The sequence below is a fragment of the Desmodus rotundus genome, chromosome 1 (assembly GCF_022682495.2).
Source record: "Desmodus rotundus isolate HL8 chromosome 1, HLdesRot8A.1, whole genome shotgun sequence".
Lineage (NCBI taxonomy): Eukaryota > Metazoa > Chordata > Mammalia > Chiroptera > Phyllostomidae > Desmodus > Desmodus rotundus.
Window position 1 is genome coordinate 95,448,152 of NC_071387.1, and position 20,062 is coordinate 95,468,213.

The window sequence follows — 20,062 nt, forward strand, 5'->3', positions numbered from 1 at the left end:
TAAACCAGCGCCCCCGACCTATTTGGCATCAGAGACCGGTTGGTGGAAGACAATTTTTCCACGGACCAGGGTGGGGGGTAGGCGGGGCACAGGTGATAATGTGAGTGCTCAGGGGTTGGGGACCCTTGCCCTAAACACCTCAGCTGCCAAAGCAAATGTAACTGCTTCCCACCTCTGTACCTTCTTACCTGTCTTCTTGATCTTTCTCTGCCTGGAAAACTACTTATTTTGGACCCCAACGCTTCCCTGTCTCTTCTGTGCTTAGAGGAGAGGGTTAGAGGTATGGTTTTTCTGTCAGAGGAACTTAACTATTAGTCAGTATGGTGTGAAATCCTAAATTTGTAAGGACTTACAGTCTCCGTGTAGCTCATATTTATCTGTTAGAAAATCCTTGGCTGCCAAGGATTGTCTCCTCCATGTCCTCACTGTTTTAGCTTTGACTTGCATGATTACTTCAGGTCTTTCTTTTCTTTTTCTTTTTCTTTTTTAAAAAATATTTTATTAATTTATTTGTAGAGAGAGGGGAAAGGAGGGAGAGAGACAGAGGGAAACATCGACGTGTGGTTGCCTCTCACATGCCCCCAAATGGGGATCTGGCCTGCAACCCAGGCATGTGCCTTGACTGGGAGTCCAACCAGTGACCCTTTGGTCAACAGGCTAGCACTCAATCCACTGAGCCACCCAGCCAGGGCTACTTCAGGTCTTTCTCGAGTTCTGTTCCTTCTGCCTGTTATGCCCTTCCCCTCCTCCTATTCCACTTCTCTACCCAATTAATTTATTCATCCTTCACGTCTCTCTGTTTAAGTGCCACTGTCCCAGTGACACCTGTAATTCCCAGATGAGATTCATTTATTGACTCTTTCATTAGATTGTAGGTTTTATGAGGAGTCCACCTCACATGCTAAGTGCTTTCAGCATTTCATTTGATCATAAGAATTCTATGAGGAAAAGGAAGGAAAAAACACACAACAAAAGAAGAATCCTATGAGGTAGAATCCCATTTTATAGATAAGAAAACTGGGACTTAGAATGGACGAGTCAGGAATCAAACCCAAGACTCCAGAGCCCATCCTCATAACTACTGGAACATCCACAAACAGATCAAATCCAGCCCATGTGTGTGTTAATTTGACATAGCAGCAGCAAATTTCTCATGCAAAAGTGGATTTTCACTTGCATTTGAAGTCCTGTAATCTAGCAACACTGAGTCTGTATTCTCTGAACAAGAAACAGCTGGAGCTGAGCAGTGGCTGCCCCTTTTGGATAGGATGTACTCACCAATTCAACACAGTCCCCACTAGCTTGTTTCAGTTCTAATGTAAGCATTATTGACTCCATTGCATTAACTGAGACAACCAGAATAAGCCTGTTGAGAGTCCAGACCATTTCTTACACTGTGTATTGAACACCACAGCGCCAGGCACTGTGCCTGGGTCCACAGCTGGGTGTGTAGGGAGAATGACAGGGTGAGACTGCATATAAAAACATAGGAAAACTTTTGCTTTTCACTTTATAAATTACTCTACAGTTTGAGATTTTTGCCATCAGGCGATATTATATACTGAAAACATGAATTGAAAATACTATAATCCATCCATGTTGACATTAAAATATAAAGACATTAGTCAAGGGGTTTGAGGAGATGAATGAAAAGGTGAAGGGACTAAGAAGTACAAATTGGGCCCTGGACAGGGTAGGTCAGTTGGTTAGAGCATCGTCCAGATATGTCAAGGTTGTGGGTTTGAGCCCCAGTCAGGGCACATACAAGAATCAACCAATGAATGCATAAATAAGTGGAAGAACAAATCGATTTTTCTCTCCCTTCTCTCTAAAATAGATTTTTTAAAAATGTTTTAAAGTACAAATTGGTTGTTACTAGTGGGGAGGTAAAGTACAGCATAGGGAATATAGTCCATAATACTATGCCCTGGCTGGTGTGGCTCAGTGGATTTAGCACTGGACTGTGAACCAAAGGGTTGCTGGTTTGATTCCCAGTCAGGGCACATGCCTGGGTTGTGGGCCAGGTCCCCAGTTGGGGACACTTGAGAGGCAACTACACATTGATGTTTCTCTCCCTCTCTTTCTCCCTCCATTCCCTTCTTTCTAAAAATAAATAAATAAAATCTTTTTTAAACATAGGACATGCAGTGTGAACTGATTGCTATAATTTTTTCCTGTTTCTTCATTTACCTATGAGATGATTAGAATGATGTTCACCAAATGTTACTATAGTAACGACTATTTCTGGGTGGTAAAATAGAGCCACTGGTTTTTCCTTTGTTTGTAATGAATGGGTATCATTTTAACAAAAACAATAAAGTCATTAGTGTTTTAAATGTACATTTTTAAGAATTCAATTGCATAAATCCAGAAGCTGGTTCTTTGAAAAGATAAACAAAATTGACAAGCCTTTAAGCAGACTCATCAAGAAAAAGAGAGAGAGGACCCAAATAAACACAATCAGAAGTGAAAGAGGAGAGATTACAACTGATACCACAGAAATACAAAGGATTGTAAGAAGTTACTACAAAGAGCTATATGCCAAGAAATTTGAAAACCTAGGTGAAATGGACACATTTCTAAAAAGTATATAATCTTCCAAAACTGAATGAAGAAGAAGCAGAAAACCTGAACAAACCAATAACAGCAGACAAAATTGAAGCAGTCATCAAAAAACTCCCAACACACAAAAGCCTTGGACTGGACGGTTTCACAGGAGAATTCTACAAAGCATTTAAGGAAGAGCTAACCCCTATCCTTCACAGACTATTCCAAAAAATCCAAGAAGATGGAAGACTCCCAAACTCTTTTTATGAAGCCAGTATCATCCTAATCCTCAAACCAGATAAAAACACAACAAAGAAAACAAACTTCAGGCCAATATCACTGATAAACATAGACGCTAAAATCCTCAACAAAATATTGGCAAACTGCATCCAGCAATACATTAAAAAGATCAAACACCATGATCAAGTGGGATTCATCCCAGGGATGCAAGGATGGTACAATACTCGCAAATCAATAAACGTAATACATCACATAAACAAAAGCAAAGACAAAAATCACGTGATCATCTCAATAGATGCGGAAAAAAGCATTTGATAAGGTACAACACCTATTTATGATAAAAACACTCAGCAAAGTGGGAACAGAGGGAACATTCTTCAACATGATAAAGGCCATATATGAGAGGCCTACAGCCAACGTCATACTCAATGGGCAAAAACTAAAAGCTTTCCCACTAAGATCAGGAACAAGACAAGGGTGACCACTTTCACCACTCCTATTCAAGATAGAATTGGAAGTCGGTCACAGCAGCTGACAAGAAAAAGAAATAAAAGGCATCCAAATTGGAAAAGAGGAGATAAAACTGTCATGGTTTGCAGATGACATGATAGTGTACATAGAAAATCCTATAGACTTCACCAAAAAATTGCTTGACCTAATAAATGAATTTGGCCAAACAATAGGATACAAAGCCAATATTCAGAAATAAAAAGGCATTTTTGTACACCAACAATGAAATATCAGAAACAGAAATCAGGAAAAAAATCCCATTTGATATAGCTACAAGAAAAATAAAGTACCTAGGAATAAACCTAACCAAGGAGGTAAAAGACCTGTACTCAGAAAACTACACAACACTGAAGAAAGAAATTAAGGAAGACACAAACAAATAGAAGCATATACTGTGTTCATAGATCAGAAGAATTCACATCATCAAAATGTCCATATTACCCAAAGCAATTTATAGATTCAATGCAATCCCTATTAAAGTACCAATGGCATATTTCACAGATATAGAACAAACACTTCAAAAATTTATATGGAACCATAAATATGACCCCGAATAGCTGCAACAGTTTTGAGAAAGAAGAACAAAGTAGGAAGGATCACAATAACTGATATCAAACTGTATTACAAGGCCACTGTAATCAAAACAGCCTGGTACTGACATAAGAACAGATACACGGACCAATGGAACAGAATAGACAGGCCAGAAATAAACTCAAATCTCTTCGGTCAATATTTGACAAAGGGGGCAGCAGCATAAAATGGAGTAAAAATAGCCTCTTCAACAAATGGTGTTGGGAGAGCTGGACAGCTACACACACAAAAAATGAAACATTTTTTCACCAACTTACACCACACATAAAAATAAATTCAAGGTGGATAAAAGACTTAAATATAAGTCATGGCACCACAAAAGTCCTTCAGGAGAACATAGGCAGGAAAATCTCAGACATTCCATGCAGCAATATTTTCACTGATATGTCCCCTAGAGCAAGGGACATAAAGTAAAGAATAAACAAGTGGGATCTCATCAAAATAAAAAGCTTTTACATGGCTAAAGAAAACAGCATTAAAATGAAAAAAGAACAAACCGTGTGGGAAAACATAGTTGTCAATGATACCTCAGACAAGGGTTTGATCTCCAAAATATATAAAGAACTCACATGACTCCACTCTAGGAAGACAAACAACACAAATAAAAAATGGGCAGAGGACTTGAACAGACACTTCTCCAAGGAGGACATACAGAGGGTCCAGAGACGTATGAAAAGATGCTCAGTATTGCTAGCCAATAGAGTGATGCAAATTAAAACCACAATGAGATACCAGTTCACACAGGTGAGAATGGCCATCAAAAACAAAGCAACAAACAACAAGTGTTGGAGAGGATGCGGAGAAAAGGGAACCCTAGTGCACTGTTGGAAGGATTGCAGACTGGTGCAGTCACTGTGGAAAACAGTAGCTGGAATTTCCTGAGAAGACTAAAAATGGAACTGCCTTTTGACCCAGCAATTCCACTGCTAGGATTATATCCTAAGAACACTGAAACACCAATCCAAAAGAACTTATGCACCCCAATGTTCACAGCAACACAATTTACAATAGTCAAGTGCTGGAAGCAACCTAAGTGCCCATCTGCGAATGAGTGGATCAAAAAACTATGGTACATTTACACAATGGAATACTACATAGCAGAAAGAAAGAAGGAGCTCCTACCCGTTGTGACAGCATGGATGGAACTGGAGAGCATTATGCTAAGTGAAATAAGCCAGGCGGTGAGGGACAAATACCATATGATCTCACCTTTAAGTGGAACCTAATTAACAAAACAAACAAGCAAGCAAAATAAAACCAGAGACATTGAAATTAAGAACCATGTGACAGTAACCAGAGGGGACGTAGGAGGGGTTAATGGATGGAAAAAGGGTGAAGGGTTTTCAGGGACAACTATAAAGGACACATGGACAAAACCAAGGCAGGGTGGAATTAGGGGAGGGAGGTGGGGATGGCTGGGGTGAGGGGGAGGGGAGGGAAAAAAGGCAGAAAACTGAACTTGAACAACAATAAAATTTTTAAAAGAATTTAATTGCAGACTTGAATAGACATTTCTCCAAAAAAGATATACAAATGGCCAATAAGCACATGAAAAGTTATTAGGGAAATGCAAATCAAAACCAGATGATATACCACTTCACACACCTTAAGATGGCTATTATTTAAAAACAAACAAAGAAACAAACAGAAAATAACAAGTGTTAGTGTGAATGTGGAGAAACTGGAATCCTTGTGCATTGCTGATGGGAATGTAAAATAGTGCAGTATGGTAGGTCCTTAATAAACTAAACATCAATTTTATGTGTCATTAGTCAATTAATCAAACAGAATTAAACATGGAATTACTATATGATCTAGCAATCCCCTTTCTGGATATGTAACAAAAACAATTGTAAGCAGGAGCTTGAACAGATATTTGTACACTCACATTCATTCCAGCATTATTCACAATAGCCAAAAGGTGGAAGCAAACTGAGTGTCCATTGATGGATGAATGATACATAAAATATGGTGCATACATGCAGTAGGATACTATTTAACCTTAAAAAGGAATGACATTCTGATACATGCTACGGCATGGATGAACCTTGAAAACAGTGTGCTAAGCAAAATGAGCCAGACACAAAATGACAAATACTGTATGACTCCACTGATATGTGGTACAAATTCATAGTAGTCAAATTCATAGAGACAGAAAGTAGAATGGTGGTTAACAGGGCTGGGGGAGGTGGAATGGGGAATTTTATTTATTTATTTATTTATTTATTTATTTATTTATTTATTTATTTTTATATTTAGACAGAGGGAAAGGGAGGGAGAAAGAGAGGCAGAGAAACATCAATGTGTGGTTGCCTCTCATGTGTCCCCTACTGGGGACTTGGCCCGCAACCCAGGCATGCACCCTGACTGGGAATTGAACCAGCCACGCTTTGGTTTGCAGCCTGTGCTCAATCCACTGAGCCACACCAGCCATGGGGAGTTATTATTTAATAGATTCAGAGTTTCAATTTGGGATGATGAAAAGTCTGGAGATAATGGTAATTATTGCATAACAATAAATGTACTTAATGCCACTGAACTGTACATTTAAAATGACTAAAATAATAAATTTTATGTTATGTATTTTTACCACACTAAACAACAAACCATTATACTGTTATAACAGGGGGAAAAGGATGTAATTGCAACAAGTATCTAGTTTAGAATGGATGTAAAAGATGTGGGTTTAAATTATGTAATGAACTTAGAATATTACCTGGAAAATTTTCAAACTTATATTTCAGTCACTTTCACTTGTTTTAAAAGTGGATAACTAAATGTAATTGTGTAAAATCAAACAACTAGTAGGCAATGATTTTGAGCTACATTGGTAAGTGAAAAAAACGAGGTACACAACACTGTGTGTGGTTTGCCACTACTTGTTTTAAAAAGGCAAAAACCACCCTGGCTGGGTAGCTGAGTTGGTTAGAGCATCATCTCCATACCCAAGATTGTGGGTTCAATCCCCAGTCAGGGCAGATACAAGAATCAACCAATGAATACATATGTAAGTGAAACAGCAAATCGATGTTTCTCCCTCTTTCTCTAAAAATCAATAAATTAAAAAAAATTTAAAGGCAAAAACCAAGGATTCATATTTGATAACATATACATAAATGTACTTGAAAGTATTCAGAAGAAAAAAGTAGGCATGGTTGCCTCCAGGGAGGGGAACTGAGTCTCTGGGGAACAGAGGTGGGAGAAAACCCTTTCACTGAACAGAAGCCTTTTGGGCCCATTTGAATATTGAGCTAGGCAAATGAATTACCTGTCCAAAAATGACTGCATTATCTTTGTAAAGAATCATACGCAATTATGGCCTGGTGTGGCTCAGTTGGCTGGGCATTGTCCCTCAAACCAAAGAATGGATTCCCAGTCAGGGCACTTGCCTGGGTTGCAGGTTCCATCCCTGGTTGGGGTTCATAAGGAAAGCAGCCAGTTGATGTTTCTCTCTCACATCGATGTTTCTCTCCCTTTCTTTCTCTCTCCCTTCCCCTCCCTCTAAAATAAAAAATAAAAAATAAAATTAAAGTAAAGAATCATACACAATTATAAAAAATCAAATGATGTTAAAAGATTTCTGGCCCTTTCCCATGATGACAGTCTCTCACAAAGGATCTCCTTCACCCCTCTCCAGAAGAGGAGAAGAGAAAACACGAGAAGAAGGTATCTGGTGCAGAGCCTCAACTCTGACTTCATGGACGTGAAATGCCCAGGATGCTATACAATCACCACCATCTTTAGCCATGCACAAATGATAGTTTTGTGTGTTGGCTGCTTCACTGTCCTCTGTCAGCCTACAGGAAGAAAAACCAGGCTTACAGAAGGATGCTCCTTCAGAAGGAAGCAGCACTAAAGGCAACCCAAATCAAGATAAGTAGGGAACCATCCTAATAAAAACATTTTGGATTAAAAAAAAAAAAGCTCTCTGGAAAATTCTAATAGGCATAAATGGTTGATTGGGGGCCAGTACCACTAGATTGGATAAATGGATATTAAGCACCTCTTGTATGCCAAGCCCCATGCTAAGCACCTATGATGTAAAATTCCTGCCCAATCCAGAATGAGGAGGGAGCCTCAGGCCTCTGTCCAGAGATTAGGAGTTAGGATTTATTCACCCCATAATCTAGGATCTGTAAGACTATGGCATCCTGCACAATATTATATCCTTCCAAAGCATGATGGAGAGCCCTGAACACCTGTGTAATAACTCCACCAGCTGCCACTACATCACCTGCCTCCATCCCCATTCCAAAACGGGCCCAGCTGCTCCATCCCTCTAGGCCCAAGACAGCCCCTAAAATCCAGCTACTCTTTCACAGGTACTAGGAAACCCAAGGGCATAGATTTGCTGGTGCCCAAAGTTCCCTCTTTCACTAGAATGACATGAATCTCCCTTGCTTTCTTTGCCTCTCGTGCTGGCTGCCTCCCAAGCCTAATTCCTTCATTCTTCCTCCCATATTTCCTTCTTTCCTTCCTTCTTCCCCTCTTTTTTTTTTTTTGCTTTTTTATATTTCCTTTTACCTATCCCTATCTGAAATATTTCTCATTATTGTTTTCCCTAATTAAAATACAGTTAATATGCAACAGCTTTGGAATTTGTGTTATTTCAACTTCAGTGTACAGTTTTTATATTTTTTATTTTTTGTTTCCATGATTCTGTTTTTTAAAAAAGACATTATTTATTTATTTTTAGAGAGAAGGAAAGAGAGGGAGAGAAACATCAATGTGTGAGAGAAACATTGATCAGTTGCCTCTTGCACACCCCTAACTGGGGACCTGATCTGCAACCCAGGCACGTGCCCTGACTGGGAATAGAACTGGTGACCCTTTGGTTCACAGGGCAGTGCTCAGTCCACTGAGCCACACCAGCCAGGGCCAGTGTACAACTTTTAGTTTCAATTCACTTTGATTTTTAACTATTATGGAAAATTTTGAAAACATATAAAAGTAGAACAGTATAATGAAACCCCAAGCATGTAAGATTACCCGCTTCAACATTTATCAACATATGACTAATCCAGCTTCACATATACCCTGAGTCATCCCCCTTCCCTCCCCCTATTGTTTTATTTTAAAGCAAATCCCAGACGTCATAACATTTCACTTTTAATATTCTTTCTTCTTCTTTTTTAATATATTTATTGATTATGCTATTACAGTTGTCCCATTCCCCCCCCCTCACTCCACTCCATCCTGCCCACCCCTCCCTCCCACATTCCCCCCCTATAATTCATGTCCATGGGTCATACTTATAAGTTCTTTGGCTTCTACATTTCCTACACTATTCTTACCCTCCCCCTGTCTATTTTTCACCTATCATCTATGCTACTTATTCTCTGTACCTTTCCCCCCCTCTCCCCCTCCCACTCCCCTGTTGACAACCCTCCATGTGATCTCCATCTCTATGGTTCTGTTCCTGTTCTAGTTGTTTGCCTAGTTTGCTCTGGTTTTTGTTTTAGGTGTGGTTGTTAATAACTGTGAGTTTGCTGTCATTTTTACTGTTCATATTTTTTATCTTCTTTTTCTTAGGTAAGTCCCTTTAACATTTCATATAAGAAGGGCTTGGTGATGATGAACTCCTTTAACTTGACCTTATCTGAGAAGCCCTTTATCTTCCCTTCCATTCTAAATGATAGGTTTGCTGGATAGAACAATCTTGGATGTAGGTCCTTGCCTTTCATGACTTGGAATACTTCTTGCCAGCCCCTTCTGGCCTGTAAGGTCTCTTTGGAGAAATCAGCTGACAGTCTTATGGGAACCCCTTTGTAGGTAACTGTGCCCTTTTCTGTTGCTGCTTCTAAGATTCTTTCCTTCTGCTTAATCTTAGGTAATGTAATTATGATGTGCCTTGGTGTGTTCCTCCTTGGGTCCAGCTTCTTTGGGACTCTCTGAGCTTTCTGAACTTCCTGGAAGTCTATTTCCTTTGCCAGATTGGGGAAGTTCTCCTTCATTATTTGTTCAAATAAGTTTTCAATTTTTTGTTCTTCCTCTTCTCCTTCTGGCACCCCTATAATTAGGATGTTGGAACGTTTCAAGATGTCCTGGAGGTTCCTAAGCCTCTCCTCATTTTTCCAAATTCTTGTTTCTTCATTCTTTTCTGGTTGGATGTTTCTTTCTTCCTTCTGGTCCACACCATTAATTTGAGTCCCAGTTTCCTTCACATCACTATTAGTTCCCTGTACATTTTCCTTTGTTTCTCTTAGCATAGGCTTCATTTTTTCATCTGGTTTTCGAACAGATTTAACCAATTCTGTGAGCGTCTTGATAACCAGTGTTTTGAACTGTGCATCCGATAGGTTGGCTATCTCTTCCTCGCTTAGTTGTATTTTTTCTGGAGCCTTGAAGTGTTCTGTCATTTGGGCCATTTTTTTTTTTTTTTTTTTTTGTCTTGGCGCGTCTGTTACTTAAAGGGGTGGAGCCTTAGGTGTTCGCCGGGTCGGGATAACACTGGTTGCTGCGCTGTGAAGCTGTACGTGGGGGAGGGGCTGAGAGGGAGCAATGGCCCCGGCTCCACTCTCCACTGGATCTCAATCTTTCACTCCGCTACCCACAATCAAACTGTGCCTCTCTGGTGCTGGCTCCGGAGTGGGTGGGCTTGGGCACACTCTGGGCCCCTGTGGGTCTCTCCAACGACCTCTCCTGTGAGGCTGGGAATCTCTCCTGCTGCTGCCCAACCCCCACAGGCGCTTTCAATCAGAGGTTTGAGGCTTTATTTCCCCGCGCTGGAGCCCTGGGTTGCATGGTCTGCTTTGCTCCCCGCCGTTCATCCTGGTTTATCTGTGTGCAAATGTGGGGCCGCAGGGTGCTACCCGCCGCTCTGCCTGCCCCTTTCTCCGCCACTCTGAGTCTGGCCCTCTCGGGTTATCTGTGTGGAATGTGGGGCTGCAGGGGCTGCTAGTGGTAGGACTGCCTGCACCATTCGTCCCACACTCCGCCAGTCTCGGTCCCACCACAGCAACTCGAGCCCTCTCTGCCCCGGCTGCCCATCTCCGCCCCTCCCACCGGTCTGGATGAATGTTTATTTTTTATTTCCTTGTTGTCGGACTTCCTTGCCATTCGATTTTCCCTCAGTTCTGGTTGTGCAAGGAGGCGCAGTGTGTCTACCTACGCCGCCATCTTGGTTCTCTAATATTCTTTTTTTTTTAAGATTTTATTTATCTACTTTAGAGAGAAGGAAAGTGAGGGAGAAAGAGAGGAAGAGAAACAACAATGTGTGAGACATACAGTGATTGGTTGCCTCTCACATGCCCCCTACTGGGGACCTGGCCTGCAACCCAGGCGTGTGCCCCGACTGGGAATCAAACGGGCAACCTTTCGGTTTGCAGGCCAGCACTCAATCCACTGGGCCATACCAGCCAGGGCTCACTTGTAATATTCTCCAGATATGAGAAATCTTTTAAAAAACATAACGACAGATGTTTGTCATTTCTAAATAAATAATGGGCCCTGGCTGGTGTGGCTCAGTGGATTGGAGCGCTGTCCCACAAAATGAAGGGTCACTGGTTCAATTTCTGGTCAGGGCCCCTGCCTGGGTTACAGGTTCTGTTCCCAGTTGGGGCGCATACAAAAGGCAACCACACATTGATGTTTCTCTCCCTCTCTTTCTCCATCCCTTCCCCTCTGTCTATAAATAAATAAATAAATATTTAAAAATAAATAAATAAAGGTAATTCCTTAATATAATCTAATACATAGTCCGTGTTCAAATTTTCAGGATTATCTCATAAATCTCTCTTTACAGTTGGTTCAGTGAAACCAGACCCCAAACCAGGTCCACACATTGCATTTGGTTGTTGAAGTAGGCACCTTCTGAGACAGCTCCAAATGATCCTTGCCTCTTGGTATTCCCTTCCCTCTGATGTAGGCTAGACCTAGTAACTCACTTCTGCAATGAAGAGAGTGGGCAAAAGTGATGAGATGTCACTTCTAGGATAAGGTTATAGAAGACTGTGGATTCCATCGTCTTAGCACTCTCTGGCTCTTCTTGTCCTCTCTAATGAAGCAAGATGTCATGCTGTGAGAGGTACACATAAAAAGGAACTGAGAGCAGCCTCCAGCTAACTGCCAGGCAAGGACTAAAGCCCTCAGACAAACAACCTTGGGGAACTGAGTCCTGCCAATGCCCCACGAATGGACTTAAGCAGATTCTTCTGTCGCTTGAGATGACTGTAGCCTTTTGAAAGCCTCTCAGCCCAGATTCTTGACCCACAAAAATGGAAATAATAAATGTTATTTTAAACCATTGGGTTTGGGATGACTTGTTACATAGCAACAGATAACTAATCCTGTTGTCCTATCTTTATAATATATAACAGATCCCCAACTTTTTTTTTTGGCCAGGCCTGGTTCTATATGGAAGATAGGGTTGTGTGTATTCTTTAGTGGCACTGAAAGTTGGACCCAGAATCCCCTGGGAGCTGGCCCCTATTAAAAATTCAGACAAATAATAGCTTCTGGCCAAGATGGAGGTGTAGGTAGATAAGCTTCACTTCCTCACACAACCAAAAGAAGGATAACAACCAATTTAAAAACAAAAACAACCAGAACTACCAGAAACTCAAACTGTAAGGAAGTCAAACAACCAAGGAGTTAAAGAAGAAACATTCATCCAGACTGGTAGGAGGGGTGGAGATGGGCAACCAGAGTGGAGAAGACACGGGGCAATGTGGTGGCTGGTGGACTGGGTGGTCCATATTTGTGTGCAGATAAATGGGGAAGAACAACTGGGGAGGGAGACAGACCAGGGAACCCAGGGTTCCAGCACGTGCAAAATAAAGCCTCAGAACCTCTGAGGGTTGTGGCAGTGGGAGAAACTGCCAGTCTCACAGTGGAGTCAGGAGCCCATGGGGTCCTAGAATGTACACAAGCCCACCCACCCAAGAATCAGCAGCAGAAGGGCCCAGTTTGCTTGTTGGTCATGGGGGAAGTGACTGAAAGTGGGGCAAGAGCCTAGCAAAAGGCATTGTTCCCTCTCCAACCTCCCACCCCAGATACAGCACCACAACAGAAAGTCAAGTGGGTTGCCCCGCCCTGGTGAATACCTAAGGCTCCACCCCTTACTATGAAACAGGTATGCTGAGGCAAAGAAATATGGCCCAAATGAAAGAACAGATCAAAACTCCAGAAAAAGAAGTAAGCAATGAGGAGATAGCCAACCTATGAGATGCAGAGTTCAAAACACTGGTAATCAGCATGCTCAGAGAAATGATTGAGCACGGAAGCAAAATAAAGGAAAAAGTGAAGGCTATGCTAAGTGAAATAAAGCAAAATATACAGGGAACCAACAGTGAAGGGAAGGAAACCAGGACTCAAATCAACGATTTGGAACAAAAGGAAGAAATAAACATTCAACTGGAACAGAATGAAGAAACAAGAATTCAAAAAAATGAGGAGAGGCTTAGGAACCTGCGGGACAACTTTAAACGTTCCAACATCTGAATCATAGGGGTGCCAGAAGGAGAAGAGGAAGAGCAAGATATTGAAAACTTATTTGAAAAAATAATGAAGGAGAACTTCCCCAATATGGTGAAGGAGATAGACTACCACGAAGTCCAGGAGGCTCAGAGAGCCCCAAACAAGTTTGACCAAAAGAGGAACATGCCAAGGCACATCATAATTAAATTACCCAAGATTAAAGATAAGGGGAGAATCTTTAAAGCAGCAAGAGAAAAGGAGAGAGTTACCTACAAAGGAGTTCCCATAAGACTATCAGCTGCTTTCTTAAAAGAAACCTTACAGGCAAGAAGAGGCTGAAAAGAAGTATTCAAAGTCATGAAAAGCAAGGAACTATATCCAAGATTACTCTATCCACCAAAGCTATCACTTAGAATGCAAGGGCAGATGAAGTGCTTCCCAGAGAAGGTCAAGTTAAAGGAGTTTATCATCACCAAGCCCTTATTATATGAAATGTTAAAGGGACTTATGTAAGAAAAAGAAGATCAAAACTATGAACAGTAAAATGACAACAAACTCACAACTGTCAACAACTGAACCTAAAAACAACAAAAACAACAAAAACAGCGCTGGCTGGTGTGGCTCAGTGGATTGAGCGCCAGCCTGCGAACCAAAGTGTTGCTGGTTTGATTCCCAGCCAGGGCATATACCTGGGTTGCGGGCCAGGTCGGAACCGTCCCCCACCCCCGCCAAGTAGGGGGTGTGCAAGAGGCAACCACACACTGATGTTTCTCTCTCTCTCTTCCTCCTTCCCTTCCCCTCTCTCTAAAAATAAATAAAGTCAAAAAAAACCTCAGCAAACAACTAGAACAGGAACAGAATCACAGAAATGGAGATTACATGGAGGGTTATCAGTGAGGAGGGGGAGGGGTAAGAACAGGGGAAAAAGCACAGGGAATAAGAAGCATAATAGACAGGGGGAGGTTAAGAATAGTATAGGAAATGGAGAAGCCAAAGTACTTATATGTACAACCCATGGACATGAACCAAGGAGGGGAGGAATGCCAGAGGGAAGGGAAATACAGGGCAGAGGAGGATAAAGGCGAGAAAAAAATGGGACAACTGTAATAGCATAATAAATAAAATATACTTAAAAAAATTCAGATGCCTGGGCTCTTTGGGGCCTAATGAGTCTCTGGATCGGGTCCAGGATGCTGTATTTATAAGATCATCCCAGGGATTCTTTCATCCACTGAAGTCTGGAATCAAATATACTTGATTTGGAGACCTGGCTTTACCACTAGCTGTGGGGTATTGTGTGACCTCACCTATTTGAACCCCAATTTTGTCATCTTTAAGAGATGATTCTCATAGTGCTGCTCTATTTCTATCTCTTGATCCATGGATTTGATCTCTCTTTTGTGAGAGAAAAAGAGATTGGGTTGTAGGTCGAGTGAGGGGTGATTGGGCCTAAAATGGTTTCACACATATCGTTGCACATTCACTGTTATGTATGCATGTACGAACTCAAGTCCTTGCAAGGGAGAGCTAACCTGGGTTTTCAGTTTGCCAAAGAGAAGTTTCTGCATGCTAATTTTCATATATCTAAGAAACAAACTACATTTATGGGAAATTCAGCTCAATTGCATATAAAATGTTGAAGAGTCTAGAAATTTTAGGAAATCTGAAATATTAAACCCCCTTGGGTTCTGAACTGTCCAGATTCTTTCTGCAAATTGCTATTGAGTCTATGTAATTTAATTGCTCTTCATTTTTGTGGCATGTATTTCACATAGTCCCTGTTTTATATATTTTCCCTAAATTTAGTGCTTAAAACGACAACAGTTGTTTATGATTTCTCATGGTTTCTGTGGTTAGGAATTCAGTCAGGCCACAGTAGAGGTGGCTTGTCTCTGTTCCATCATGTTTGAGGTCTCAGCTAGAAGACTTGAAAACTGGGGGCTGGAATCTAAAGCTTTATTCACTGATGTATGTGGCTATTAATGCTGGCTGTTAGGCTGAGGGCCTAGTCTGAGGCTTTTAAGCCAGACACCCACTCATGGCCTCTTATGTGGCCTGCCTTCCTTATAACATGAAATCTGGGTTCCAAGGGCAAATGGCCAGAGAGCCACTGCTAATGACCTAGCCTCAGAAGTCACACATCACTTCTGCCACATTCTGGCTGCTACTGTTGACAGTATCAGTAGAAGCATAACCCATTAGTGTTCTGTGTTGCAAGAGAGTGCATGCTAATAGTAATCACAAGCAATATCTGGGTGTACTTATAATAAAAAAAGAGGGACAGATGTATTTAAATATATCAAATTTTAACTTTTTATTTTTATAGGTGTTATGTTTTGTGACTTGTTTTTTTACTTTATTAATTTTTAAAATTATATTTTATTGATTATGCTATTACAGTTGTCCCAATTTTTCCCCCTCTGTCCTCCTCCACGCAACATCCCCCACTCCCTCAGGCAATCTCTACACCATTGTTGTTTGGCTGCTCAGTTTCCTGTACTATACTTTACCTCCCCATGACTACTTTGTAACAATTTGTACCTCTTTAAAAGTTTTTTTATTTATTTATCTATTTTTAGAGAAGGGAAGGGAGGGAGAAAGAGAGGGAGAGAAACATCAATGTGTGGTTGCCTCTCCTGCACTCCCTACTGGGAACCTGCCCTGGAACCCAGGCATGTGCCCTAGACTGGGAATTGAACCAGCAACCCTGTGGTTCGCAGGCCACTGCTCAATCCACTGAGCCACACCAGCCAGGGCCCAATTTGTCCTTCTTAATCCTCTCACCCCTTCACCCATTCCCCCAAACTCTGATCTGGCAACCATCAAAACACTCTCCATATCCATTATTCTGTCCCTGTTCTTCTTCTTTGCTTAATTTGTTTTTTAGATTCAATTGTTGATAGGTATGTATTTATTGACATTTTATTGTTCGTAGTTTTGATCTTTTCTTTCTTAAAAGATCAGTCCTTTTAACATTTCATATAACAATGGCTTGGTGATGATGAACTCCTTTAGCGTTTTCTTGTCTGGGAAGCTCTTTAACTGTCCTTTGATTCTAAACGATAGCTTTGCTGGGTAGAGCAGCTTTGGCTATAGGTCCCTGCTTTCCATGACTTTGAATATTTCTTGCCAATCCCTTCTAGCCTGCGAAGTTTCTTTTGAGAAATCAGCTGACAGTCTTATGGGAACTCCCCTGTAGGTAACTAACTGTTTTTCTCTTGCTACTTTTAAGATTCTTTATCTTTAACCTTTGGGATTTTAATTACGATGTGTCTTGGAGTGGGCCTCTTTGCATACATTTTGTTTGGGACTCTGTGCTTCCTGGACTTACATATCTACTTCTTTCAGCAGATAAGGAAGTTTTTTTCTCAGTATTTTTTTCAAATAGATTTCCATTTCTTTTTTTAAAAAGGATTTTATTTATTTATTTTTAGAGAGAGGGGGAGGGAAGGAGAGAGAGGGAGAGAAGCATCAATGTGTGGTTGCCTCTTACGTGCTTCCTCTTGGGGACCTGGCCCGAAACCTAAGCATGTGCCCTGACTGGAGACTGAACCAGCGAGCCTTTGGTTCACAGCCTGAACTCAATCTACTGAGCCATACCAGCCAGGGCAGATTTCCAGTTTCTTGTTCTTTTCTCTTCTCCTTCTGTCACCACTATGATGAGGATGTTGGAATGCTTGAAGTTGTCCCAGAGGCTGCTTACACTATTCTCATTTTTTTAGATTCTTTTTTCCTCTTGTTGTTCTGATTGTTGTTTTTGTTGTTGTTGTTGTTGTTTGGTGTTTTTTTTTTGTTGTTGTTGTTCCAAATCATCGATTTGATTCTTGGCTTCATCCACTGTACTGTTATTTCCCTGTAAATTGTTCTTTATTTCAATTAGTGTATCCTTCATTTCTGACTGGATCTTTTTTATGTTGTTGAAGACTTCACTAAGTTCCTTGAACATCCATGACTTGTTTTTGAAGGCTCTCTCTTAGCCTTTTTTTTTACACACTTAAAAGGCTTTATTTATATTTAAAAATTCATTTGCTTTAAAAGCATTAACAGGAGAGAAAGAAAAACAAAAAAGGTATGGAGCAGAAGACCTGCCCCTTAGTAGTGTTCAGTGGGAAGGTACAATTTTTGGTTTTCTGGAACTGAATGTTTAGTGTTTCTATAAACAACAACAAAAAGAAAGTTAAAGGTTCCCAAAAGCCCATGGCTGTTCTATTACCCATATCCCACCAAGAAAATGAGCACCAGCAAAAAAGCAGAGAGGACAAGAGACACAAGAGTGGGGACAGGTCTAGACAGGGGCAGTTTTCCCTGTGCAGTATTTTAAAATACCCTTTGAAGTATTTTTCTGTTTTTGTTTAGTAATCTTAGAGATCTCTTTTGTATTTAACACATTTTTAAAAAATGGTGTTAGAAAGGGATCTTCCAGAAAAGGCATACAACTGTAATTGAATAACAATAAAAATTTAAAAAAAAAGAAAGAAAGAAAGAAAGGGATCTTCCTTATTTTAGGTCCCCAAGAATCAGCCCAAAATGAAGATTCTTGACCAAGTGACTGAGGAAATGTTCTCAGAAGAAGGAGAATGAGGTCATCAGGATAGGGTGGTGATGAAAAGCTGAGCAAAATGTGCTCTCAGCTGGTGATCACCAAGTTAGTTCTTCCTGGAGGCAAGATATCTGCCATTTATATATCTATGCCATTCAGTCACTGGCCAAGGTCTGCCATGAAGAATGCTGGGTAGTTCTCCAGGGGTGGGGGAAGCTGGTGGATGGGTGTACTGTTAGTAAAGGGGCCTGGGGTGGTGCCAACAGTTGTGCTACAGTTCACCTTTGCACCACTCTGATCTACTTGTTTTTCCCATGAAGTTCACTCTATCTAAGTACAGCTTCTGCAGGACTCTGATTGGTCACAATTTCTGGGTAAACTTAGGGGAATTAGTTCTGGAGCTTTAACTGATGTTCCTCTGCTGCTCACTCATCTAGCCCCCCTCCTGGCCTTATAAACTGACTTTTCTCGGCTGGCCTCCATATCTTGCCTTGTAGGTTGACCCTGGCCCTCATCCCTGAAGGGATGAGTCCCTCTAGTCATCATATCCTATCAGGCCATGGTCATAGTACTTGCCCACTTACAAACAGAACTCAGCATGAGTATCTGGAAATGTCCTAATGGATAACCTGGGTGCTAAATGTGTTCCTGCCTTCCCCATTACATACCAGCAGTTCTACCTCCTGGTGATGACCAGGGTTTATTACTTCTGGCTGTATGGCAAGTCCTTTCTTTGTCTGCTGGTCTATTGACATGAGGAGATCAAAGTGACCAGGGGGCAAGTGTGGCTCAAAAGTCACTGGGACTCTAGCCATGTCCCCAGTGGAAATATCCACCCCCCCATGGGAATTAGGATCTCTAGACCCTCAGGGTCTGAAGATTGGGGGGCTGGAATTATAGGTTCCCTGAGGAGGTCACTGGCAGTGATGGTAAGCAGAGCCACTCCTGCTTCTACTCCTTTGCTCCCAGACTCATGTCCCTATGTCTGGGGCACAGCACTGTAAAACAGCCATTGGTTTAAGGCGCGTGCCTCATCCTGAAGGATGGTGCTGCATCCTTTCCATGCTCTTTTGTCAGCTGTGCTTCCAGAGACTGATCCATCGCCACAAGTGCCAGCAGGTTCTTGATGGTGCAGCAAATGGTAGTGTGTCCACCACCACATTTCCTTTGCCACAAAGTGGGTTCCTTGGTCTGAGGGAGAGGGAGGCAGTTGTGAGTCAGCAGCCAACACCCATACCAGTGTGGGGATAGGTACACTGAGAGCAGAGGGGGTCTGGGTGGGACAGCAGCACATGCATCACAGCATCTAACTTAAAATTTTCCATATAATTTTACAGCCATCCCCAAACCTTTCATTTTCATATTTTATCCTCATCCTCCCTCATTTTAAATGTCCCTTTTGTCACACCTTAAATCCCTGTGTATACATGGGTCTATTCCTGGTCTTCTGTTCTGTTCCATTGACCTACTTGCCTGGTTCTGCACCTCCATCACTCAGTGTTTAATTCAGTACAGGTTTGGGGAGTTTGGGTTATTTGGTAGGACCCAGTTATCTGATTAGACTCTTCATGTGTCAATTCTTTGGGAAATTCAGGTTACACAATGGAAATGCAGTATGTAGTTGCTGAATGGAAGACAGCCCTGATGGCTCTAACTATACTTTCTCCCAATTTTAAAACCAATGCTCCCAACCTGCTTCCCATCAGACTCTGTTTCTGGTACAGGGCTCATTATACCTTTTCCTCTGGCCCTTCTCATTAAGGCTATGGCTGCTCAGCCACAGAAGTGAAGCTGGGTTGGATTCCAGAGAGATTGCCAAGGGCCAAGTTGGGACTAGGTTAGGACACCAGTGGGGGTATAGGTGCACTGGGCAGCACACTGGCTGATCTGTGTTTCCCACTTGGTCCTCATGGTGTCCAACTATGTGCCCCAAGCATGAGGACAGATGGTGGTGCAGATATTGGGACGGCAAAGGAGCTACATCTGGGGATGACAGGGAACAGCTTGGACACTGGAGCCGGTTCTGAGTTCAAGGCCTCTAAAATTCATTTTCTGTATGATCTTTTGGCAAGTCACTGAACCTCTGAACTTCACCTGTAAAAGTGGAGATAATAACCATACACATACTTGCCAGTGTTGTTACAAGGGTTAAACAAGATGTCTATGTATAAAGTGACTGGTAACATATGCATCTCGTCTGTGAAATGGGGGTGATAG

At 41.6% G+C, this 20,062-nt stretch overlaps 1 protein-coding gene across 1 annotated transcript; it reads left to right on the plus strand.

Moving 5' to 3' along the window:
* The first annotated feature begins 7,585 nt into the window (after positions 1–7,585).
* LOC112304732 (small ribosomal subunit protein eS27-like) lies at positions 7,586–7,744 on the plus strand. Its single transcript, XM_071221956.1, has one exon. It carries the CDS (start codon positions 7,586–7,588, stop codon positions 7,742–7,744), a length of 159 nt encoding a protein of 52 aa, XP_071078057.1.
* Positions 7,745–20,062: the final 12,318 nt, after the last annotated feature.